The following is a 25,949-nucleotide window of genomic DNA, read 5'->3' on the forward strand; positions in this document are numbered from 1 at the left end:
TGATAACAATAAAATTTTGTCTAAAATCCATGATCATCTATTATGAAAAAACATAATGATACATAATGTGTTGTTTTTCTTCTCAAAATGCAATATTTTGAGCGGAGTCGTGTTAATAGTGTGTTATGAAATAAAGAAAATATATTAGAGACAAAGAAGAAAACCAGAACGAGAGCAATCAAAACTATTCATTGAGTTGAGTGCATTACATATTATAGTATAAACAATATTTTCTCTGATATGGGAATATCAGAGTCTACAAATAAATATAATATATAATTCTTGCACACAGGAAGATGTTCTTGATATGGAAATATAGATTGCTTCTGTTAAACCCAGCTGGTGTTCCTTACGGTAGATATCCGATCTTCTTGATCCCACTACAGGTTCTTGGAACAGGCAATTATTACATCAACTGCTTACATCACAAGAGGTAATTGCAATTCAAAAAATCCATAATGGACGTTTACCAGCAGAGGATAAAGTAATCTGGGGAGGATCTGCTAATGGTGTTTTCTTGGTGAAAAGTGCATATCATCTTTTGTGTAATCAAAGAGAAAACCAAGCTCTGTTATCTCCTTCAACCTCCAAGCGACACAGATGGGAAGAAATCTCTCCTGAAGCATGGAAATTAGTGTGGAAAGCTCAGTGTTATCCTAAAATTCAGGCCTTTATGTGGAAGGCGATGAATCAAGCCGTAGCCACGGGAGAGAATATGCAAATCAGGCAGTTAAAAATCGATCCTACTTGCAGAAGATGCAGCAAAGAGATTGAATCAATTGACCATCTACTGTTCGAGTGTGATTCCTCTAGGGCGATTTGGTTTGGAATGAGTCTTTCGAGCATCACTGAAACACAGAATCAGACATCCCTAATTCAGATCATGAACAAGTGGAGAACTCTGAAATTCCCAGACAGGAAAACAGTAAGAAAATTCTAAGTCGCTTCTTCTTCACTTGCTGGTTTACCTGGTTAGCGAGAAATGATCTCTGTTTCAAAGGCTTGATCTGGAACCCTGAGCAAGTTGTGGAGAAATCTTGGAAAGCCTATTATGAATTCCGGAATTCCCTTGAGCAGCTTGACGATTCTTCATATCACTTGAGTAGGGTTTGGATTCCGCCTCCTGTAGGCCTGTTCAAGATGAACTCTGACTTCTCAAAGGCTGACGGCGAAGATTCGGCGGGGTTGGGTTTTGTTCTTAAAGATTCGAATGGCTTTTGTCTCATTGCCGTTTCAATCCCTTGCAATTGCTCGAGCATCTTCTCTGGCGAGGCTTTGGCGTTGAGGGAGGCGATGTTGTGGTGTGTGGGAGAAGGTTTAAAAGATATTTTATTCGAATGTGATTCACTCAAGCTAAGTCATTGTTTTGTGGACCCCTTCCTTCCATTTGAGTCAGATGCTTATAGAGTGGTGGAGGATATTCGCCAGCTTCTTATGCTTGAACCATCTTGGTCGGTTCAATATGTCTCTAGATGGGCTAACTATGTAGCCGATAGTCTAGCTAGGAAGGCCCTATCCGTGGCAAGTAGGACTGTTTGGTCTGTTTCTGTTCCTTGGCTTCTTGAAGCTTGTACTCAAGATGTCTTGGCTTTTTCTTGCCATTCTTCTAATTAAAGATTTTTCTACCCAAAAAAAAAAAGAAAAAAAGAAAAAAGAAAGATAGTGATGAGGAAAGAATAAATAAACTTGAACCAGTTCGATTAAACCCGAACTAATTTGGATTGAGCCTAGTCCGACCAGTTCGGATTAAGTTAGACCGACCAAGTCAAGGTCGGTCGAATAAGTACAATGGCTGAAATGCAAAGACGAATCTAAATAAGACTTGTAGCCGAAGAAACGGTATTCAGTCGAAACTCAACTACTCATACTTGAGTAGGATTCAAGTACTGAGATTCATATCGCAGATTGGCTAATATTTGAGTCTCAGTCAAACTCATACAGAAAAAAGCTATAAAAAAGTATGAGAACACAAGAGAAAGGTATGTTGAATAGAACTATCACTATTCGTAATCTTATTGTTCATTACTTTCTTGTCTTCCTTAGTTAGATTCCTAACTAGATCGTTGGAGATGAAAACTCGACCTCCATAGTCGAGCTCATTCTTGTTAACTGGCTGAAGGGACGAACAGGATTGTGCAGCAACAGATAGATTGCTGCCTAAGATAGAAGGTGCATAGAATGAAAATATTGACTATCAACATTGACTGTTGAAATGATTGTGATCTTCAATTAAGATGGAAATGTGAATTACCAAGATTGTATACTGAAGTGATTAGATATTCAATGGAAGTATTATCTATTTGGGGGTGAATGACAATCACAATCAATATTATTTATAACAAAATAATTTTGTAACTATTGTCTAGAGTAAATTATGGACTGAAAAATATATTTGACAACTAAATAACTTGAAGTAGTTATATAATAAATTTTTAAATGGGATGCTGGCTGATTAGAGAATCCAACACAAAATAAGTGGAAAACGATACATTTTTTAATATCTTAAAGTAAATGATGTTTTTATTTATTTTATTTTTTTAAAGGTCATATGAATACTTACTCATTAAAGACTTGTAAAATGAGAAGAATAATTTTTTGTCTAAAATCCATGATAATCTATTATGAATTATGAGATTTTGTTTCTGTTCTTTTAAAGAAAAATTGGTTAAATCAAACAAAAATCGATAGAATGAAAAATAATAAAATATATATGATGAAAGAAACTCTAAGGGCATGTTTGCTTTATATGAATCCACAAATTTTTTATTTTTATTTTGCTTGTATCTGAGGTTCATCTTGGTCAGCTTGCGCGCACCTCGATTACACCCTTAGGGGGGAGCTTTGTCGTCCGCAAGAATCAAACCCATGACCTCTCCACTGAAAAGTATGGATCTTATTACTCTACCAACCCTACATTGACATGGATCCATAAATTTGAAATGAAATCTCCGGATTCATAGTTCAAAAAATTATCTGTTTTGTTAGCCTCAAATCTATCAAAATTCATAGAGTTCCGTTGGATTACTCTGCATGAATTTGCAAATTTCATCAATTTTATATTTAGGGTCTGTTTAGTTACATGAATTCAAAGATTTCAAATATCTGAATTCATGAATGCGAGATTTATACCTGTTTGGTATTGAAAATCTCTAGATTCATGAAATCTAGAGATTCATATTTTTACACTAAAAACGTGAATATATAGATTTATGGGTATGGGGTGAAATCAAGAAATTTCATCCCTAATATAAAAAAGCTAAACATTTACGCATTCACAAAAATCACTGATGAACCCACTGATTTCATTCCACATATTCGGTTAATCGAACAATTAATTTCATAAATTATGATTTCATAGATTTGAAATTTCTAGATATTTAAAATTTCTAGACTCATGTAACCAAACAGGCCCAATTCTCTGATTCATGAATCCAGAGATTTGAAATCTCTAAATTCAAATAACCAAAACAAACCCTAAATCCTTCAATGGATTCACTATCATTCGAATTATTATTTAATTGATTGACAAAACCCATTTTAACCCTAGTCTAGAACCAAATATAGAAACAACAAAAGAGACATTGAGATGGGGAATCTTCAACCACCATGTGTGGAGCTTGGTTGCATTGTGGTGTGGATAATGAAACCTCAACCACCGGAGCGGCAAGACCTCGAAAGACTGACAAACACTTGTGAAATTACCAATCAGCTCAAATCCCTAAATAACAATGCAATCGAATGCCTAATATAATATTCTACATGTCCTGACAGATAACCTTATGACTTCTAGTTTAACATCTTTGTCTTATTTCATCATAATGTCTCATGTATCATCATTACCAAGTCCACTCAAATACAACACTAGAGAAAGCTCACTGATCAATTGAGCTGCTTGAGGTCAATTCCTTAGTTCCTGTTCTTGATTGATCAATTGTAATCAACTCAAGGGTTTAGAAAAGATCTGATGATTTCCGATCAACTGGTATTAATTTTTTTTCTTTTTTTTTGGTATCTGAGATTCATCCGAGCCAACTTGCGCACACTTTGATTACATCCTCAGAGGGATGCTTGTCGCCAACTGGTATTAAATTAAGAACTCAACAACCTAAAAACAACAAACCTTCTACCAAGTGAATGGAATGCATTATATGAATTCTTGCATTGAATCAATTCTATTTAAAGGCAGACTAGTTATAAAACTCCACTTACATATTCTTTCTCACCACTTCTTCTAATGTTATCTTCGGTCTGTTCCTAACTCTTATAATTTCTCCGATTTAGACTAAGTCACTTCCCTATACAGAAACATCTAAAGACCTCTATTGAATGTGGTCATACCACTTCAAACAACTTTCTCGTAGTTTACTATTTAATTAGAGCAACAGTTATCTATATAATACTTTTTAATACTTCAATGTATCGTAACTATTCCTAATGATAGTCCTATAAAATTTCCTTTGAGCTAAAATCTCAACCTAAAAAACTCTGGTGACTTGACTCCCCTAGACTTCTTGCAGCATTGTTAGGGAAGGCATTTTTACAAAATGTAATTCTTTATTATATCCCTTTTGCTCCTAAGAAAAACTAAAAGATGAAAATCTCCAAAACTCCATGGGATTTGTTGAACAATCCCTTCAAACTAGTCTTAGCACTCATACACTAAATACAGCCCTAATAAGCACCAAATCAAGCTATGATTTGAAGTCTAGTTCACAAAAAGCATTGACGCCCCATGATAAAGAACAAATAGAAACAAGGAATGAAGCTGATTAGCTACCTCACAGAATGCTTGACAGTCAGATAGATATCTCATTCTACCCAAAAACAAAATTGAAAAAGGGACAGATATGTCAGGAAATCAGGCCATCATCATGATGAAATCCATTTGCTTTTTTTTCTTGGGTAGAAAATCCATTTGCTGAGTGATTAGCAATAGAAATTGGTCCACGTCAATGGATCCACTGAGATATCGAAGCAGAATCACCAGACAGGGAATATATACATCATTCCAAGCAGCAAGACACTTGATCCCATGATTGGCGGGTCCCGAGTCCCAAAGCACAAAATAGTGAAAGCCGTGGCTTTAGCCTTTAGGCACTTTCATCTCAAGGTTAAAATGCTGCAGTTCCCAACTTGTAACACTACCACACCCAAATGATAACAACCAAGTCAACTCATGGTGAACAGAGACAGAGACAGAGACAGAGACACACAGAGAGCAGCAGCAGCATTCCTATTTTCACCAATCCATATCAACTCCTGGGGCTGTAGGTGTGGCATTGGATTCCCCCAGCACATCTTTGGTTGAAACATTCTAATGTTATTTTCAAGCCAAGATATGATTTCCCAGACACGTGATTCAGTTTCTTAAATATGTTTGCAAAAGCCTCCACACCATCCCAAGTTTCTCCAGCCATGCAGAAGGTCCTGGTTAAGATGAAGGGCAGACAAATCTTAATCTATCTTCTCTTGGCATCCATCCTCCTTGCAGATGCAGCATCACACTCCCATTTCTCCAGTTCTATTATGGTTCAAGCTATAGATTCAGGCAAGCCACCATTCTCTTCTCTCCACTTACCTTTGTTGGTTCTGTTCACTTAATGCCAAAAACTATGGTTTCCAAGTATGTAGATGAAATATCTATGCCATGTAACAAATAAAAAAGCATTAAATAGATGCAATTTTAATGAATCTTCTTACCTCTTGATGCAATGGTGATCACAGCCAAATTCAAGCTTGGACGTCCACAACCAGGATCTTCGTCAGCCTCTGGATCCAACTTGTCTGCTCGGGTGAGTATCAACTATTTGTTCTCATGATCACAATTCATAACTAGTGCACTCTCTTTCTCCATCTTAGCATAATGCATACATACCATGTAACTGAACTTGTGTGTGTTTTGTGCATGAACAAGAACAACAAAAATACGATCCAAGGAACGAAGGCCCGTAAAGTCCCATCTGGACCAAGCCCAATTGGGAACCGGCACCCACCAACAAAGCCATGAGTGGATGAACTATGGTTCTTCCACTTTGCAAGTAGAAAAGATGTAGTTGATAGACCTTGTAGCTGGAGAAGGTGGTATATTTTTACATTTTGAGTGATACTTTCATGTCTAGAAGTACTCTGTTGTAGCAGCAAGAAATTTATTTTCTGATTCGGATTCAACAACTACGTGTAAATCCTGTTTGCCTTTAGCATTGATATTTTTAAGTTTCTGCATTAAATGCAACAACAAGAAGCCTTTTCCCAACTAAATGGGCCGGCTATATGAATCCTTACCTTCCAATCACCTCTGTTTGAGGCCATACTAGTTTATGGACTAAATATCCAGTTTAAATTAAGAGAAGTCACAAAATGAATTTTAACTAGGTTTCTTCCTTTATACTGTCAAAGTTTCAACCACACAAAATTAAAAGCAGAGTTTCAGAGTCAGTGTGTCTCAATGGAGAACAATTTATCAAACTCACCAAGTAAAATTGACTTCAAACAGCAGGCCACTGACCACATTTTCTAGTATAACAGATGTTGTAGAGTCATATTTGTAAGAATATAAACATCTTTCCATAAACAAAATTCTCTTTTCCCTAATATAATTTTTCCTAGCAGAGTTTCACAAATGCAGAGATAACATACCTCCCCAGAATTTTCACTCTGAAAAATCAATTCCAATAACAAATCATTATGCTCACCTACTTGGAGGCTAACTATTATTTTGTTTTCGAAGACTTCAATATCTGGAAGTGGATATCTTTGAGACAACAAAATTCTCTCTTGACACCATTAACCATGATTTTCATTTCCTTTAAGATTGCCAATCGATTTTTATGATATGCAGTAAAATGAATAGCCTACATAAAATTGGCCATCATATATATCAACGTAAGATACATTTCTCACCACAAGACCACGGATGATGAATGAATATACAAGATAGTTTTACACCGTGCGTTTGCGCTTTGATCGCTTGCTTTTCTTTGGCCCAGAATAGCTCGGGATCTCTTTGGTACTACTGGAAGCATATGCCCCTTCAAGGACTTCCTCATCCTGCCAAATGTCATCAATAGATTATAAATTACAAGATCCAGCAAAAATCTATTTCAAAATTAGTATAACTGTTGAGGTTTTAGAATGATAGACTATGCATAAACATTCCATCAAATTATATCTGGAATTGATCAAGTGGCACCATAAAATAGTGAGAGGATGCAGCACAGCCAAAGGATTCAGTCCTTTTATATAATTTTTAGTTCATTCTACTTTTTTGGACTGTGGTGTCAAGTCATGCCTACAGCTCAGATTCTGTACTGTTTGACTCTGATGCTTATAATAAGAGGGCAACACCCAGTTGCACTAGTTGTGGTTTGATGACCATAACTCCAGAACAGGGAACAAAATTATCAGCTAGGTAGTGTAGCAAACTGTCCAATACCGACTGCTTTACGTCAAACAATCCGACCATGTTCACCTAACCTTGACCATTTTGTAGGATCCAGAACTTTAACAGACGCACTGTGACCAAAGGAGAAAGAAAACAGTTTGATTTGACCACAGCAGGCTAAACTAAGGTGATACTTTTAAAGACATGGGAATAAGAATTTCGGGATTGCGAATAAAGTGCTGGAAATTCAGAAATCAATGTACTCATTGAAAGTGTGCAGCTGAAGGGAATGTGAAAGTCGTTTTGAAATGAAACCAAAAAGCAAAGAGCATTCAATAAAGGTAGGCATTACCCTCAATAGGTGAAGAACCAAATGAAGTTTGACAAAAAGAATTATGCCAAATGCAGACAGGATAAATGATGGAACACCTGAAGAGTGCTTTCAGGTGGTTAAGGCCTCAAGGGATTAAGGAAATGTAAGAAGGAAGATGGCAGAGAACCAGGACTCCTAGAATGGACTTGATGATAACCTTACCTTAAGAGTGTATGACAGTGACTGTAATTGGCTGCATGATGATGAAAATGTCAGAATGAGAATGAAAAGACATAAGTATAGTTGGGCTTTAGCACTTCAAAATTTAAACATGGAAAGAAAAATAAAATTCACAATGATGCACTGATTGAGATTTCTGCATCCATCTCTTCAACAGATTCAATTTTGATATTTGTCTTTTATTGACTTCTGAGCGTAGCCTTTGATGTTCCAGCCTTCTCCTGGTCAGAAGGAATAAAGTGGATTGCTTCCCCCACCCCTCCACCCTTTCTTTTTTTGTGGTGGTGTGTGGGAAAAGGGAAGGGGTGGGGTGTGAAGGGTGTATAGGTGTCGTAAATTTCAAATCTTATTACAACGACAGGATTAGAGTCTCGTGTTTTCTTTTCTGTGGTTTAGCAAATGTCATTATTTGATTCCACGATTCCCACTCAGGATGCAGCTGTTATATGTCATTTCAATGCACAGGATGGAGATTGGAGACTTCATCCAGACCAACTCTAGTGCAATATATATATAATATTATATTTCAAATGCACTTAACAGAAACACCAAACTTTCTTGGATAAGACATAGCATTCAATAATGACATGTCAGCCATTTGGGAATTCAAACGTACCCTGTCATTAATCTGTTCATCAGCCTCATCACCAGAATCCGATGGAGAATCCTGAGTCTGAATGTCTTCTTCTGGAAGAACTTTGTTCAGTTTTTTCTTCTTCTCTTCTTCTTTTTGTAGTCTAAATCTGATGTTTGTCATATTAGTAACCGAAGTAATATAACAGCTAAGAACTAAGTGAAGAATTCTTGCAAAATGTTAGACCTACCTGTCACCGGCCCGGAGTGGCTGAGAAGTTTCTCGCTTTGCACGTCCTGCAGTTATGATATCGCTTGCATTCCCACTCACAGCTGGTTTTGCACCACCTAAATTCCGTAACCAAACTTGTTGTGCTGTACTGAGGACGTTATTTGTAAACCTAACATTGCAAATTGCTTGACTAAATTACTGACCTCAGGAAACTTGCCATGCACCACAAGAAGTTTGTGCAAATTATCCATAGTGGGAATACTCAAGAACCAAACCATTTTTATAGTTGACATTTGGACAAAAAAATTGGTAAAGAGGGTACAGATATAACGTTTTCAGTGGTTTCTGCCATAATGCATTGGATGCGTGGATGGTAACAAAAATGTTCCCATATCATTCCCCAGATTTCACCTTTTTTATGAATTAGAACAAATGAGATTATAGTAATTTCATAAGAAATTATATACCTGACGTGTGTGATATTGATGGAAATATATTAAGTTAGTAGAGGTTGTTATAGACTTATAGCAATGTTTTTTGGCATAAAAGCTTCATAGGCATTGAATAAAAGAATTGAAAATTAGATACCAACCAGTAGATTGACAGCCCCGAGGGAACAGACAAGGAAAAATAACCAATCATGAGAGGAAGGAACTTGAAAATGAGAAGCGTGTTTTTTTGAGATGGATCATTAGTCTGCCAAAAAAAACAACTTTAATTGGATTACAAACTGATCAACAAGGGAAATCAAAACAGAAAAAACAAAAGGGTTTAACAAAATAAAGAACTGAGCACCTGCGGTGGCTTCATGAGTTCCATTGAAATATATTGGGAAGCAACGAGGAGGACTGGTAGAACAAGGTATGCTGCGGTATCATGCCAGCCCAGGGGCGGGTGTCCATCCTGCAAGGAGGATTATATTATGTATTGTTTATTATTCTGTATTAAATGCAAAAAATTCTGATACAAAAGTGGCCACTTACTGCATCTGCGCCCCAATAGCACATATCATGCTTTACCAACAAAAGTTTCTATGGTGCTAAAATTCCCAAGATATGCTTCTATAGGCAAGCATGCACTTAAAAATGGAAGACCTTGCTAGACCACAACATACATAGGCCGTAAGAGAAAGCCATCACTCAACTGTTCAAGCCTTTCAGCCCTTTCCATTAGTTGTCCATGTTATTATTTTTGACTGTTGATTGAATTACCATTCAAGAGCGGGATACACATAACCAGTGCAAGTAGCCAAGGACTGATAACAAGGGTTACCTAACATTAAGACATTGCATAGAAACAACAAGGTTCTTCCAACTATAGAAAACACAGCCAGGACCAAAAGACAAAACTATATGCCACCCACATACTCCAGGTTTTCTCATATCTAAGCATTACAGGTGTGTGCTACACAATTGAAAGTTTACGTAAATGTGGTGTGTCTGATGCTCAGGTGGCGTAACTGCTTAAGGCATTCATGATGAAGGTAACAAAAGATGTTGACAGAAATAATTAAATCTGAGGTAGCGATAGGCTATAGCATAAAAATAATAGGTTAATATATCTAGACACAGAAAACTTTGTTACCACAAATGGAAACAGCCAGGAAATGCCTGAACCACTTTGTCGAGCAGCAATTGTGGTGGGCCCACCCAAAGATGGAATCCAAATAAAACCTTCTGTCAGAAGTCCCTTTAGAAAAGAAAACCAAATTAGTCACCACTAGTACCAGTACATAGATGACACAAAACACATTAAGATTGATGCAAATTAAGTTTTCGTTTACCTCATTTGCTACATTTGAAAGAGCTTGATATAAACCAATCCAAACAGGTATTGTCGCTAAAGTTGGGAGACATCCTGTTCAGGAACAACAAATAGTTAGAAGTTATCAACTAATATCAGCACAGCAGCACAATAGAATTAAGAGCTAGACCAACGGGGAGACTGCCGACCATAGCCCGTAGAGTTGAGATGGACTGAACAGAAACCAGGATGCAAAATAGACAGAGACATGGTACTGATGAGACACATAATCCATGCCTACCTAAGTCAGAATTCAATTTTGAGCAAGGATTTATCTGTATCAAACTCAGTTTGGACCTGCCATTGACTTGATGATCAACAACAAGAAGAAGCCTTGTCCCAACTAAATGGGTTTGGCTACATGTATTCTTGCCTTCCAATAAGCTCAGTTTGAAGCCATACTAGATATAAGACCTAAGCTATGCATATACTTTTTCACTTCTTCTCTTAAGGTCATCTTAGGTCTGCCATAGAATCAATGATATAACCCCAAATTGAGGGCCAGTCTTCAGGATCACTTAGATTGAATTCAGCAGTAAATTAGGCTCTTAAAAACTCTGCCGTTAGGGCTTCTTAGGGCAATTCATGGATGAACAACAGCTAATTAGGGTTGATTATACCCTGAGGCTATAGGGATGAGACTCCTAAACCCTGCATTTAGGATTTCTAGAGGTCTAGGGGGATTTAAGGTTGATGGGGAAGAGGAATAGGGTTCAGCCAGTAGGTTTAGGGTCAGGCTTTTGATAAAAATAAATCTGAATTTTGTTATTTCAATGTTCAGATTTAATTCCAGAACTCCAAGGTTTAAACAATTAGGATTTCCTCAATTTTAGGGTTTCTAAAAGGGGCTAGGGTTAGGGTTAGACCTGTAAATGGATAACCGAAATCCGCCTCCAAATTCGCATCGATCGTTAAGGGTATCCGATCCAAAAATTTCTACCGGAAAATATCCGATCCGTTGCTAAGCAACCGGATCGGATTCGGATAATTGCTTATCGGATCGGATAATATCCGGATAAATTTTTATCCAGATAGAGTAAAGTATTTAACATTTTTTCTTTAGAAATAGATGATAATCGGATTCGGATACCGGTAATCGGATTCGGATAGCGGTATTCGGTAATCGGAAATTAGAAATTTATAATAAAAAATGTAAAAAAGTGATTGTTATCAATCAATAATCAGATATTTTATCGGATCGGATTATTATCGGATATCCGATAAAGTTTCGGATTCGGATGCCTTCTCTAAATTTTTGCCGGATTCGGATAGCGGATTTGCTAATCGGATTCGGATTCGGATATTGGTGTATCCGAGCCGAATCTGGTCCGTAGGCCTAGTTAGGGTTGGAAGTGATGGTGGAGAGAGAGAAGGGATGGTGAATCCAAAAGAGAATTGGATGGATGTGGGGTTAGAGAGATATAGGGATAAGAGGGTCTAGGGTTGTTCAGGTTTGTGTGAAGAAGAGAAACTCCAGAATTTAGGGTTTAGGTGAGGAAAAAGGGGTGGACATCAAAAGATATAGAAAAACTAGGGCTTTGCAAGGGAGTGGGTGTTGCCACAAGGAGAGAGGAGAAGAGAAAAGAGGTTGAGCAAGAAGGAAGGCGGGATCACAGCCTTAGGGGATGGGAAGGAGGGAAGGTGATGTCCAATAAGGAGGGGGGCTGGACCTAATGGATTAGGGTTTTTGGGATGGGGAAGAAAGGCTGTCAGTGAGAGAAGAAAAGGAGAAGGTAGGGGCTGGGGTTGGGTTGTCTGTACTTACTTGATTATGAGAATGGGGATTTGAAGAAGCTGCAGAAAACTCAATCACACTGCAGCCGCAAGTCCCCTCTTAGGGATCCTATGACTCCAATCCTTGCGTTTTCAAACTCAACTTTTATTATTCATCAAATCTGTCTTTTACAAGCTAGAGAGGCTTCATTTATAGCCTTACATGTGTATGCTCACATTAGGACTCAACATAAGAAGTTTGCTCAAACTTCAACTCTAACTAGACTTGAGACTCACAGTCAAACAAGGACTCTGTCATAACTCATCCTAGGATGACCCAAATTGCAAAATAAGAGTAGACATGGACTCCTTGTAAGAAGTGGACTATAACTAAGGGACTCCATTTCTAACTGGGACTCTTCAATAACTTGTCCTAAACCCAACCAAATTTAGAAACAAAGGTAGATTTGGGATCCTACTAATATACTGGATCCAACAAACATTAACTTGACTCAACTAGAACAATGCAAAATTATCAAATATCCCTGGTTTACAAGAGGGTCGTAGGGTGCTGGGCCATCACCGTAGGTCCTATTTCAGCCCTATTGTGGCCTTGATTATAGTGGCATCACCTGTTCTGGCAATTAATGTCACAAAGTCACGGTGGCTGAGTCAATCCACACCTCAAAACACCTTCTTAGAGATTATTTCTTTATGCTTCCAAGTGATTAATTAGTAGCTCACACCAACTAACCTAATTTAATTTAGGGGAGCATGGCCCATGTATACCCGACCCCATTTAGTTGGGACAAGTCTTGTTGTTGTATGGCCCATGTATGCACAAAAGCATCTAGAGGGGAATTTCTGCCTTTTATAGGAGACAGGGCTGGGTGGTCATTTTACCCCCTACTGAGCTTTTAGGGGTCAGCTTTCAAGTTTAAAATGGAAAAAGAATTAGAGATCATAGAAGAGATAAGTTTGGGATATGTTCAATTTGGGTTCTAAGTGGGTTAGTAAGGGTAGTTAGGTCATTCAACTAATATTAAGATGGGTAAGCAATGGTGTTGGGTTCTAGCAGTGATTTGCTCTTCAAACTATAGTAAGACATAACCCTCTACATCTAAATAATAAAATTACTGTTCATGAATTTTTGTTCATATAAACAGTAACTGTGAATACTGTTTACCTGAATAGTGCTATAAACTCCGTACCTAATAACTTCTGACAGAAACCAAGACTAATCCCCTATGTGATACAAAACCCTCATATTTGGGCTTAACGAATTGGCCTGTTAGAAAAGAAAACTTAATTGACACAAGTCCTTATAGTTGGGCTTAGAGAATGGGACCCGTTATAAAAGAAAACTTAGTACTACGCTGATGGCCAGATAACCCGTTGAACACTTAAAACTCAACATATTGGTACATCTTTATTCCAGTCCAATATCCAGCCTTAGTATTCACCATCCTGCTCTTCTTAACTGCATCAGTTTCACCAATTAATCTAGAGAAGAAAGACCATTAGTTCAATCCAAAACGTAACTACAGATCCATACAGCATAGCAAATTACCAGTAACAAATAACTTTTCCTCTCCATTCAAGAAAAGAAACACGAAGGCAATGTAACTTCTTACTGAAGACAAACCTGCCAATGGGTTAACCCCTGCTTGCCTATAAAGGCGTGATGTCTCCAGCTGTATTCTTTCCTGGCAGTAAGAAAAATAGTGAAACAAACTAATAAGCACCAAACTGCGTGCCCAGGAACCAAAAGGAATTATAATACACTATAATTCTTCACTATTTCTTTTACATTCCATAGACACAGCCAAAATAAGAATGCAATAAGAATGAGAATAGGTCAACCTGGTGTAAAAGCAAGGTCATATTTTACTGTGTAAACAGTTACAATCAAATATTATGATGACTGTGATTGCAAAGAAAGTGCTTCCCAAGTTCACACGCACATTTACAACCTCTCAACCTATTTGACATAAAGTGAATGGTAACAGATGGAGACTAGCTACATAAATGTCAGCCGGAATAGCTAAAAAGTGTAGTCCATCAGGTCTAACTTATGGCGACAAAGAAGATATTTAAGAAGCCATCAGACACCAAATTGGGTCCAGTTTACCACACCAAGTTAGGGGGCTTTTCTAAAAACCTTTTTTATCTGAACATGTGGTTCAAGTAGCTGAGTCACTCTCCACCCAGCAAATCAACATTAAATAACTGTAATTATGAAATTCAACTGTCACTTTTTGGTTCTAGTGTATATCTAATGTTGCATCTCGATAGAGCATTGACAACATCTCTACCCTCACAAGTACATTGAAGCTCTTATCTTCTCAACCCTTTCTCTTTTAAGCATGGCCTAAAAATAGAAATAGAATAAGACAGAACAGCCAATGCAAAAGAGAACAATTTCAAGCAGAGGCAAGATTCCACCAAGCTGTTTCTTTAAATTCAATTGTGAGTTACTGTGCTGGCTGCTGGGGGTTAGTAGAGAACTGGGAGAAATCTCTGAGGAGGAACTCAGAATTGCAAGGGGAAGAGCAAGCACAATCACTCTTTACTCACACATTGTGCACTATCCAGCCAATTTACTATTGAATTTCTGTCAATCTTACAAGATACATGCATGTAAATAAAGAGAAAATCATGGACTCCTAATTCTTCTCTAAAACTAAAAATAACTAGTGACCAAAGTCTATCGGTATATCTGCCACCTTATTAGACCAAAAACCCAGGTTGGACTAATCTGTGTGTTTGAGTTCCACAAATTTGCCATTCTGGTCCAACCAGTCAAGTGCTACTACATCAATTTTTCTCTGAGAAAAGGTTAAGGACTGAGAAGATCACAGACTTGACAAGTTAGCAGAGAAAGATATTATCCTTTGAAGCTTTGTTGCCAGGATATTTCTAACTGGAAGGAACTTCATTTCAAGTTCACCATGTTTGAAGGAGTAAGTTTGCTCATAACCACAAAGTTGAGCCTTCTTATCAAACAATTCCGGACATAGCAGGAGGCAAAACACCTCTACGTGCAGGACATCACATTGTACCATGTGTCAACCAACTCGCTAATAGTACATGAGCAATCAGGCCCCTGCATCCCTTCATCTCCCTTGCTGTACCCAGCACTTGAGGGGGCAAGGGGGGGGCGTGGCCTTCAAACGGAGTTGGGGAGAAAAAACACCCCCCCCCCCCCAACAAAAACCCCCCCCTCCCACCCCCCCCCCCCAACCAAAAAAACCCCCCCCAGTGACTCCCTCCCTTCACTAGGTTCTTCATCATTCTAACTCCAGAAATACTAGGTCTCTATAATTTTCCTAAAGATAAACCATGATGGAAATCATAATTATTGGAAGGAAATAAGATCCACCCCCCCCCCCCCCCAAAAAAAAAAAAAAAACCCTCCCCCTCTCTCTCTCTCTCCACATTCTCAGTAGATTTTCCCCCCCCCCTTCCCCTCTCTGTGGGGGGAAAGGCCCCCCCCCCCCCCCCCCCCCCTTCTGTCCAGCAATTAGTGACTCCCTCCCTTTATTCTTTTATTCTTTTCTCCTATGTAAGGCAGTTGCTTGCTGCCATTTTTTTCTTTCTTATCTTCTCCCTGTCGACAGCCCCTGCTGTTCCTTTCCCCTATCCTTTTCCTGGAAGGAGCCCTTTCCCTGCATTCTTTGCAGCAACTATCTGATGCCTCTTTCTTGCATTCTTTTTCTCTCTTTTCTTTCTGTTCAAAAAATAAACTGCTGCAATTTTTTTCTTTATATTTATAATTTTCTACTTTCTTATTGTCACAGTTAAAATCCCACACAGGTTATTGTAGTTCCCAAACCTTATCTTTTTTTAATATCCTTCTAAAAGTTAACTAATCCCTGCCCCTGTTTTAATAAGGTAACTTGCACATGCTGCTGTTTAGAATATTCAAATTTTCTACCTTAAGCTGGCTTGTTCATCTCTTCCTACAGTAGGTTATTTGTATTAAATTTCAGGATCCTTTTGCATTGTTATTTACTGAATCTTATCATAAGTTGTAGGATCTTTGGACTAGGACAGCAAGTATTCTCTAGGAATTCTTGGTAAGCTTGCACTTGAGTACGTGTTATATTGCCATGATCTCATTCCCATGTTTCCGTACTGAGTTTTGTTTGATCCTGCATATCAATTTTAGGCTGATATTGACCATTGCTTTGTTAGGTTGTCAAACTTGCATGCTGATCATTTCTTAGCTGCTATAATCCCCTATGCTTGATATTTTCCAGTTGAGGCTTGAATCCACCTAGAAGTACACATAACCAGCCCTAGTAAGAACCCTAGTCTCTAGGGTTTCCCCTACATTAGAAGGCTTTTTACCTGATTGCCCGCATATCTTTCTTGAATCGCTTTGATCTTTGGCTGAAGATTTTGCATTGCCAGAGTTGATTCAACCTACAGACAAAATAGAAGTATATGATTGCAACAGTAAACAAAATGTAGGCAGATCTAAAATGTAATTTTAAACCTGAATAAATAAGATGTGATCAAAACAAAGGAAGAAATTTATCCAGGAAGAATGACATTGTCATCATCATTATCAAAGCCTTCAAGCCCTATTCAAGTAAAGAGTTATCTTCAACCTTTAAGTCAATTGAGAGCCATATGATGTATTAAAGTGCTTCCAATTTTTCACCTTAAATAATGTCATGTGCTTTCAGAATCTTTATCTGTTCACATTTTCTTGAATCCCCTTAATCTTTCAGAGCCTTCAATAAACACTTCTTGTTAATGTTGCTGTTAGTCTTCACTGAACAAGTCCAAACTATTCAATCAAATCTTATTTATTATAAATCATCTGTCCTTTAATCTATACATTCACCCACTCACATGGATAAGCTGGTCTTGCTACCATTCATTCAATGAAATAAATCTCAATGACAATGCCACTAAGTGTCATGAATGACAATTCCATCTTCAAAAAGATCCTCCCCCTACTTTCATCATATTAATGTAGCCATGCTTTAGTTTAGTTGAATCCATAGGCCATAATCACAATAATCAAAAAACAAATAAAAAATTAAATATTAAGAAGAAGATTTGACAATCTCCTGGTCAACATAGATAGCTGACACGTAATCTCTAAAATTGAACCCAATATTTAAGTTTAGCTATCAATACATTAAAGGGGAGGATTTCCCACACCGACAATGGGGGCAGGGGGAAGTCTCCTAATTTAAACCAATCACGGCAGTGTAAACAGTTTTTTTGCAGGGCCTTCATGGTCAAGATGTCCAGGGTGTGAGAGAGCATCCCATCAGATAAGCTTACAGACACCACAATGTTACATTTTACATGGCAGAATTATATGCTTTCTAATTAGTCACAAGTTCGATGGCAGAATCAACATTCACCTGCTTCTTTGTCAAAGGAAATGTAGCTGCTTTGATGATAACTGTGAGCAAGATAATAGCAAAGCCATAGGAGTAGGGAACATGCACAGCTGTAAGTCCATCCTTCAGCACCTGCAACCAATAAAACATGTTCACTATCAATGAATCTTGCCCTATCTTTCTTGCATAGATTTGAACATCTGAAAATACAATTATTACTAACAAACTAACAAAGCTTAAACTTGAATATCAGAACAAGACTGAGGACATGCTATAAATTTTACATAAAATTACTCAACATTCAAGTATCCCTCACCTTTACTGCTATACCATTTATACTACCTCAAGTTAAAGATATCAACAGTATCCATATATATATAGGATCCAAAGAAAGCTGAAAAGGTAATTACATACTCAATTACACATAACAAATAGGACCTGGTACAAATTCTCTTTCTGAGCTTAGTGAGACAACCATACAGCAAAAACCCTTAAACATGTAATAAACAACCAAAAGTATGACAGTAATTTAGAACCAAGAATAGTGTTATTGCAATCACATAAAATCCCTCTATCATGGCCTAGTTCTTCTTGGTCTTTCTTCCTTCCTTTGCTGCCTTCCTAGTTGCACTATGAGTGTTTTAGCCTAACTTTATTTTCTGCCTTTTTCTAGTCTCAATCAGAGACCTACCCATTTACAATGATTTCTATCTGTAGATAAGATTGGGACGGGGAAGGCTACTATTGTTTTTACCTGTTAACCTCTTTAGCAGCCTTCCCATCTCTTTCATCCTCTATTTATTTTTCTCATTAGCTGCTGGTTCTTATTCTGATATTTACACATGGTGTCAGAGCATCAAAATTAAAAACTCATCCAATTACATCACTGGTTTGAGAGTTTCTTAAGAAGGTTATCTTGGTTTCTGGTTGCAACCATCTTTGCTGGCTATACATACATTCTCTGCCCTAGTTTATAATAGAATGAAGACAAACTGAGGCTCCTAAATCTACATTGCTGATCTATTAGGCTTTAAGTGCGACTTCTTTAAGTTTAATGAAGTTCTTTCCTGTCAAAAGCCTAGGTTGTTGAAGATTTTCAATTAGTTTTTCTGCAGAAACCTAATCCCTTTAAGATTTTGAGAGCTAATAACTGCTGCTATAAGCCTCACCAAATGGTACTATAGAGCTGTTGAGATCCTTATTTTCTGCAATTTATATTCTCATTGTGGCTAGTCTATATTCTTGCAAGTTTTCAACTACCAAGATTTACATATGCTTTCTTCTCAGCCATCTGATTTTCCCAATCATTTTGGAAATTTTTCTGTAAGGATACCAAACTCCTTCAGTCACACGTTCAAGCTCATCAGATCTATAGTTTATCTACAACTTATTTGACACCCAAATCAGGCTTTCAGCTATTGAGGCATCTAGTCTTGTTACTTTTACTGCCGAATGTTAGAAACACAGAAGACTTCTTGGCTAGAGGGCAGCAGCTATCTACTGTTAACTTTTTTCACTGGGACCAATCTTACTTCCATGGATTGAATTTCTCTTCTGAATCTCATGGGTTTCAATGATCTTCAATCCCTAAACTTCTTTCCTGCAAGATATTTTTGTGTCGCTTGGATTGATCAGAACAGAAGCTTCTCGCAGGAGAAAAATACTTATCAAACCCATGAGCTCAATGACCTGTATGAAAAGTAATTTCAACTGTAGCAGGGTGCTAATTTCTAGAAGGAATATTTCAGTAGTTACAGGGAGCATCAACCCCTTACTATTGATCTGGATTAGATTAACCGTGCTGAAATCACGATGCCAAGTGCCTTGCTGACTAAACACAAATTATGTCCCAGCTTCAGGCAAATGAAGAAGTACAAATACCTTCTCTAAATGAAAACATTCTCATGTCTTGAATGCACATCTATTGCTTCCAAAGTTGAACCTTGTATACCATCCCAGAATCTGTAACCAGAACTGAGTAAAGAGAATAAGAGAAATTTAAGGAGTAGAAGAAGAAAGAACAATGGGAGAAAAGGGTTATGCAATAGAATGCGTACTATCATACCAACCAATGTATATTTAAAATTACTCAAAAAGGAATGCAACTCTTACCAAAGTTAAGCCTAAAGCCTTATACAAAACTTACTTACATCAGGACACTATTAACTAAAGACCCAAGCTATAAGGATACCATGATAGTAGTCCCCCTATCATGTTACATCATATCTTTAATAGTCCCCCTTAAGCTGGAGTATACACGTACAAGAAGAAAGCTCCAGCTCAAATAAGGAGACCATGATAGTAGTCTCCCTATCATGTTACATCATATCTTTAATAGTCCCCCTTAAGTTGGAGTGTATACACATACAAGAAGAACGCTCCGGCTCAAATAAGAGCAAATATGAAAGGTGTTAAGAACCCAATTCGAATGCAAAATTATTATTATTTAATTGATAGAATAATGAAGAACAATGGCAAAGTGGTTACAATGGTGCCAGTCACCCCCACAGCACACTGCTGCCCCTCAGCCTACAGCTGCCCAAACATTCACATAAATAATCATTAACTCCTCCTAACATCTTACCCCTATTTATAACCCCTAATCAACCCTAATTCTCTCTCTCTCTCTCTCCTCAATGTAGCCTAATACTGTGATCCCAGGGCTCTATCAAAAGGCAACACCAACCTTGAACAAATTTAGTAGTCACAGACGCTAGCAAGCTCAAAGCAGCACTCACACTCAATTAAGATAAGTCCATCAATGGTTGTAGCCCAAACAAATCCAATTATCAGTAACATGAACAGTATCACAGCTCCTTTTTGGGTCTTAATGAGAATACTATTTGAAGATTTGATGGAACCTACTTGCATCTGCAGCTTTGGTAGACTGAAGACTTTATTTAGTTTCAATTTTAATTGTTTGCTACATTTCTAAAAGTTGTTTTGTAAAGCTTTGTTTCTAACTTCATTTGTAATAAGTTTTTAGTTTGTTACTGCTGAGAATATTGACTAAATAACTCAGCAAATCCAGTTTCATTTTTGGGTGAGGAAACCTTTGCTTTATAGATATTTAATTGGCTATTCTCAGCTTACAGATTTTATGAAATTAACTATGAAGCTTTCCTTTGCTTAATTCTATTGTCTCTTGCTTGAGTGATCTGAAAGGTGAGGACCTTGCTGTTGAGATCTAAATACCTAGAGGTGAGGAACATAGTTGAGATAGATGAACCACCTTCATCCTTTACTTTCTATTTTTCTATTTCTGCCTTTCTTCTCTTGTTTGAATTTAATTAACTGGCACCAGCATCTGCTGCTGCTGTGAAGAGAACTTGAAGGCTGCTGTGCATCTAACACCATTCAACTGCTGAGCATATGCTGTTGGTGATCCAGCCAATCAATCAGGTCTTGCTGTTATTTTGAGAAGCTGTTGAAGCCTACAATTCGACCCAATCCACCTTCATAACTGTGAATGATCTTGAGTTACTGATTTCCGTCCTCAATCTATTTATTTGTTTGTGGGTTAGTTGGGGCTAAGTCACCTACGATCTTAGCTTTACATTAGTCACTGGGAGTCTCCTACTAAACACAACCTCAATAGTTGATTTGAACATTTCAAGGACAGGCTTGTCACAAAAGTGTACAGTCAGATATATGGAGTTCTCTCTTTAAGATATTTTTTCTTGTTGCCGGTCTGAATTCATTTTATGTTCTCACATCTCTGGTGGTCAATTTGGATAGATCCCTCCATGAGATAGAACACTTCATTTATGTGTTTCCATGTAGCGACATTCTAGATATGTTGCTTGGGGGAGAACTCTACCAGAATATGCAAGTTATATAAGGCTAACTATGGCTTGAAGCAACCCGCTAGAGCCTGATTTGACAAGTGTGACACTAGTGTCACTCATTGTAGCTATTCCAAGGTTATTCCGACCATTGTGTGTGAAGCAAGGATTCCAAGGTTTAAGGGAAGGTCTTTTATGTAGATGATATAACCATTTCTGGGAATGATATTTCAGGTACTACAGCAGTTAAATAATATCTAAATTGGCATCCTCAGATGGACTTATGTCCTCTTAGGTACTTACTTGGAATGGAAGTATTCCACAGTAAGAAGGGACACAGTCTGTTACAAAGAAAATAAGTATCAGATCTTCTATCTGGAACAGGTAAGCAAACTTCCAAACCAGTGGATACTCATACAGACCCTCACTAGAGAGACAGATTGTGGCAGATATTTTAGGATACACATCAGTATAGAAGATTGGTGAGTAAAATTAATTATTCAACTCTTATTAGGCTAGATGCATTATTTGTGTTGCTGTTGCCAGTTTATGCAATCCCCCAAGAAAGCTCAACAGTGAGTTGATCTAGTAGGGTTCTAGAATGCTGAATAGGCTTGTTCTGCCGATGATGGAGTCTATTACTAGATATTGTACCTTTATTGGAGGTAACCAAGTCACCTGGTGTAGCAAGAAGCAAACAACTGTGGCTAAGTCCAGTGCCTAAGCTGAGTATAGACCTGGGGCTTACACAAGTTTTGAACTTATGCGATTAAAGTTTTTTGTCCAAGAGTGGGGGTTTCTGGTTACCTCTCCTACAGATATTCTGTCATGATCAATCTGCACTATATAACTAATGATCCAGTGTTCCACGAGTGAACCAAATAAATTAAAAGTTGACAGTCACTTTGTGTGGAATGCTATCATGAAGAAACTATTGGGTACTCCATTCATCTCCTCTGCTGATCAATGCAGTGACTGGTTCACTACATATCCTTCCAGAGGGCTTGTTCCAAGCTCGATATGAGTGATTCATATGCTCCAGCTTGAGGAAGAGTATTAAACCAAGAGTAATGTACGCACAATAGAGGGACTCTCTATTGTAGACCAATTATACTAGGGATAATTACTATTGGCCCCCTGTACTTTGATTTTATTACGTATCCCCTGCACTTTTCAAAATTACTAATCCGACCTTCAACTTTGTCTATAATTACTATTGCCCCCCTACCGTTAAGTTCCGTTAGTTAACTGATGATGTGGCATTTTATATTTTCTCAAAAACCCCAAAATACCCTTATACTTATCTCTTTACTTATTTACCCTTTTGTCAAGTTACAGTAGAACCCTTGATTAACTGTGGACAAAAAAAAAACTATAATCCATTTTATTCTCAAAAAAAAAAAAAAAAAAAAAAAAAAAAAAAAAGAGAGAGAGAGAAGAAGAAGAATGAATGAATGATTGAATAAAACTCAAATAGAAAAGGAAGAGGAAGGAAAATCGAATTCAACTCAAATTGGAAACTAAATATCACCTAAAAATTTTTCAAAATAAATGAAGTTTAGTGAGGGTGGGAAATCAAATTGGATTTGGATTTTGTTCATTTCTTTAATTCAAAATAAATGAAGTTTAGTGAAGGTGGGAAACCAAATCGGATTTGGATTTTGCCCATTTCATTAATTCAAAATAAATGAAGTTTAGGGTAAAATTGACATTTAATCTGGTTTTATAAATGGAGTAGCATCGTCTTTTGATTTCTTAATTTTAATGAAGGGCAAATTAGACATTACATATTCAAACTTAACAGCAACTTAACACCGTTATAAGGAAGGGAACAGATCCAGTAGAGAAAGGGGTTTTATTAGTAATAAAATCAAATTACAGGGGGGCAACAGTAATTATCCCATTATACTATCTAGTCCCTCTATCTTGGACTAATTGTTCTCTCTTTCTTTCCTCGTTATCCTTTTCCCAGTTGTACAAGGAGTGTTTTAACTTAGCTTTATTTTATTTGTTTTCACCTAGTTTGAATAGGAGCCCACTTGTACCATGATTTCTATATCTAAATAAAGTTGGACAAGGTGCAGTGCTATCTTTAGCCTCACTAGTAGCCTCCATTTTCTCTTTCATCCCCTACTCTCTAGTTGCAGGTTCTTATTCTGATATTGTGACAGCTATCATTATCATAGTTTGTCATTTATTCTAAAGCCTATTAATGCTGGTCCCCAAAGCCAAAAGTTATTTGTTTCTGGTCAACCGCCATAGCTGTCATGGAGTCCAGGCAAACTAAGGTGGTTGAGGAGGCAAAAATTAAAATAAACGCCAAGAAGGTGGCATCAGCAACCAAGGCTAGAACATGCACCTGAAAACCTAGGTGACTCCTTAAGAACATGGTCAACTCATCAAGCATTCTCCCAACTACTTGAGGTTAACTGCGTAAGATCACAGATCTTGTCCACTTATAAGCATTTCATGTTTACTTTCACCACTTCAGACCAGATCATCCTTAGCCTTCCCATTTGAATATCTTCAATCCTCTGATTGACTAGTACAAAGGCATAACCAGCCTCTGTTGATAAAAGGAAGAAGAGGGCCTCCCAACTTACAAATTGGCACACTGACAATCAAACACAACCAATAGTGTAGTGTGACAGGAACAGATTTGGGCAGGCCAGTAGATAAAGTATTTCATCTCTTGTCTTTATGGAGCACAATCATTGAATTAAAGGTATACTCATTTCTATCAACAAAGTAAAGCAAGAAAAAGAATCCATTTTATCAGATCAATCATCTCAGTAACTTGTATTGGCTTTTGCATTATTTTATAGGAAAAGGACTCTATCTATCAGGTAAAGTGGCCTAAGCCAGCACTCCAATGAGTCTATTCTCACCTCCCCATATGAAAAGCCACCTATGCCTCTACATTTTAAGGGGAGAAAAGACATTGCATAGACACTGCTCCCTTACAAAGAACTACTTCTTTACTTTATTCTTCAGCTTCAGCCACTCAAATTTCCAATGAATGGCTTTTTGTTTTTCCTGAAATTCCTACCAATCCATAGCATGAAGTAGGGGAACCTCATTGTTGTTACTCAAACGAGCATGAAAATATGCTTGCATTTTGATCCATGGTCAAATTGGATACTTTCTTACAGAGAACTACTTCTTTACTTTATTCTTCAGCTTCAGCCACTCAAATTTCCAATGAATGGCTTTTTTTGGGGAAAATCCTACCTATTCTTAGCATGAAGTTGGGGAATCTCATTGTTGTTACTCAAACGAGCATGAAAATATGCTTGCATTTTGATCCATGGTCAAATTGGATATTTAAAAATTGGAATAACTATTGAAGAGAAAAAATGATGGATTTACAAGCATGTTAATCCATTCGTTGCTTATTTCCCCAAATCTATGAACTTTCTCTAACATTGTATCATTTGGTCTACATAGCAGAACTGGTAAGATTTGAGACTAATAAAGTGTTGAATCTCTTAATTGCAGCGTTGTAATTTATCTAATGTCTCTTAATGCAGCTATGGAGGGAAATGCTTTCTGAAAGCAGGGTACTGAAAGAGATATTTCAGCGGATACTTCAAAAGGACTGACTTAGTAGGAAGTCCCCAAACATGGTGTGAAATCATACCATTAGGCTTCCTTACGGTAGTTTCTTCCTCCTGCAACGGGTTAGGTCGCTGAAGAAGCTATTCACATACCAGAAAACGAGAAAAGGAACCTAATGTCCAGCCACAGAACTCCCAGAATCCTCCCCAGCAAAGATGATCAAGAGGAAGGTTTTAAGGAGATTAAAAGAAATTTATAACCCCTAATCCACGTAGCACCCTAAAGGTTTTCATACCTGGCCAAAACAAACTTTAACTGCAGGGACGAAACCAACGCTTATGCGTCCAATTCCAGCTAAATTTTGAAGGCGGGAATAAAGGATAAGCATAAAATTCAATTCCCAAGTTGTTTAGACAAAAAGCTACCTTCAAAACAACCTCCATCGCCTCTGAGATGAACCCAAACCAACCACCGTTTTTCTGAACTGCAGCATCAGTAGACCCAGCAGCAGCATCAGTAGACCCCGTGGCAACAGCGGCATCAGCAAGCGTGTATATTAAACTTTCAGCTCTGGTAAAAACTCCATGAAAATCGATCGAATTGTCTAGTTGATGAAGAGGAGTAACCTCATGGAAGCTGAATCTCACCCTGGTATCGTTAAGTCTCCGATAGGGGAACCTGCGAAAACCGTGGTCTGAAAGAGAAGGCAGAGGAGTACCAAGAAACAGAGGAGAAGAAATTAGGGCTTTCGCCATGCTTCCAAAGCTCAATAAGAGAATTCAATTCAGCTTCTCATGAGGAGGGACGAGCTACCCGCAGTGCAGCAGTGAACTACCAGCGCACAGAGAGAGAGAGAGGAGAGAGTGTTGGAGCTTGAGCGATTTTTCTTGCATTATCCTTTTTTTTTTCGTGATAACCACAACGGTCGGACTAATTTCGACGTCGCTGATTGGATTCCACTGCATATTCTGGAATCTAGAATCGT

The 25,949-nt window shown here is 37.7% G+C and overlaps 2 protein-coding genes across 2 annotated transcripts; one reads left to right on the forward strand and one right to left on the reverse strand.

Moving 5' to 3' along the window:
• The first annotated feature begins 5,431 nt into the window (after positions 1 to 5,431).
• On the forward strand, positions 5,432 to 6,214 carry LOC149023975 (CLAVATA 3/ESR (CLE)-like protein). Its single transcript, XM_089144393.1, has 3 exons — positions 5,432 to 5,548; positions 5,725 to 5,792; positions 5,915 to 6,214. Exons 1-3 carry the CDS (start codon positions 5,437 to 5,439, stop codon positions 6,005 to 6,007), a joined length of 273 nt encoding a protein of 90 aa, XP_089000519.1. The 5' UTR covers positions 5,432 to 5,436; the 3' UTR covers positions 6,008 to 6,214.
• Positions 6,215 to 6,774: 560 nt separating this feature from the next.
• ALB3 (63 kDa inner membrane family protein) lies at positions 6,775 to 25,857 on the reverse strand. Its single transcript, XM_089144392.1, has 11 exons — positions 25,390 to 25,857; positions 17,643 to 17,753; positions 16,609 to 16,683; positions 13,901 to 13,961; positions 10,523 to 10,596; positions 10,324 to 10,428; positions 9,535 to 9,642; positions 9,332 to 9,435; positions 8,759 to 8,908; positions 8,551 to 8,677; positions 6,775 to 7,047 (listed from the first exon to the last, which is right to left on the reverse strand). The coding sequence occupies exons 1-11, from the start codon at positions 25,717 to 25,719 to the stop codon at positions 6,940 to 6,942; spliced, it is 1,353 nt and encodes a 450-aa protein (XP_089000518.1). The 5' UTR covers positions 25,720 to 25,857; the 3' UTR covers positions 6,775 to 6,939.
• Between the last annotated feature and the right edge of the window lie 92 nt (positions 25,858 to 25,949).

This window comes from Hakea prostrata, chromosome 2 (genome assembly GCF_041222555.1).
Source record: "Hakea prostrata isolate BN-2017 chromosome 2, UWA_Hpros_2, whole genome shotgun sequence".
Taxonomy (NCBI): domain Eukaryota; kingdom Viridiplantae; phylum Streptophyta; class Magnoliopsida; order Proteales; family Proteaceae; genus Hakea; species Hakea prostrata.

Bases quoted from the DNA above. Each gene is read 5' to 3' on its own strand.
- LOC149023975 (XM_089144393.1), top strand. From the start codon at position 5,437: ATGAAGGGCAGACAAATCTTAATCTATCTTCTCTTGGCATCCATCCTC. The intron at 5,549-5,724 runs GCAAGCCACCAT...TGGTGATCACAG, and splicing joins GGTTCAAGCTATAGATTCAG to CCAAATTCAAGCTTGGACGT. The intron at 5,793-5,914 runs GTGAGTATCAAC...TGCATGAACAAG, and splicing joins GATCCAACTTGTCTGCTCGG to AACAACAAAAATACGATCCA.
- ALB3 (XM_089144392.1), bottom strand. From the start codon at position 25,719: ATGGCGAAAGCCCTAATTTCTTCTCCTCTGTTTCTTGGTACTCCTCTG. The intron at 16,684-17,642 runs GTGAATGTTGAT...TTTTGTCTGTAG, and splicing joins TTCCTTTGACAAAGAAGCAG to GTTGAATCAACTCTGGCAAT. The intron at 7,048-8,550 runs GTACGTTTGAAT...GACATTTGGCAG, and splicing joins ATGAACAGATTAATGACAGG to GATGAGGAAGTCCTTGAAGG.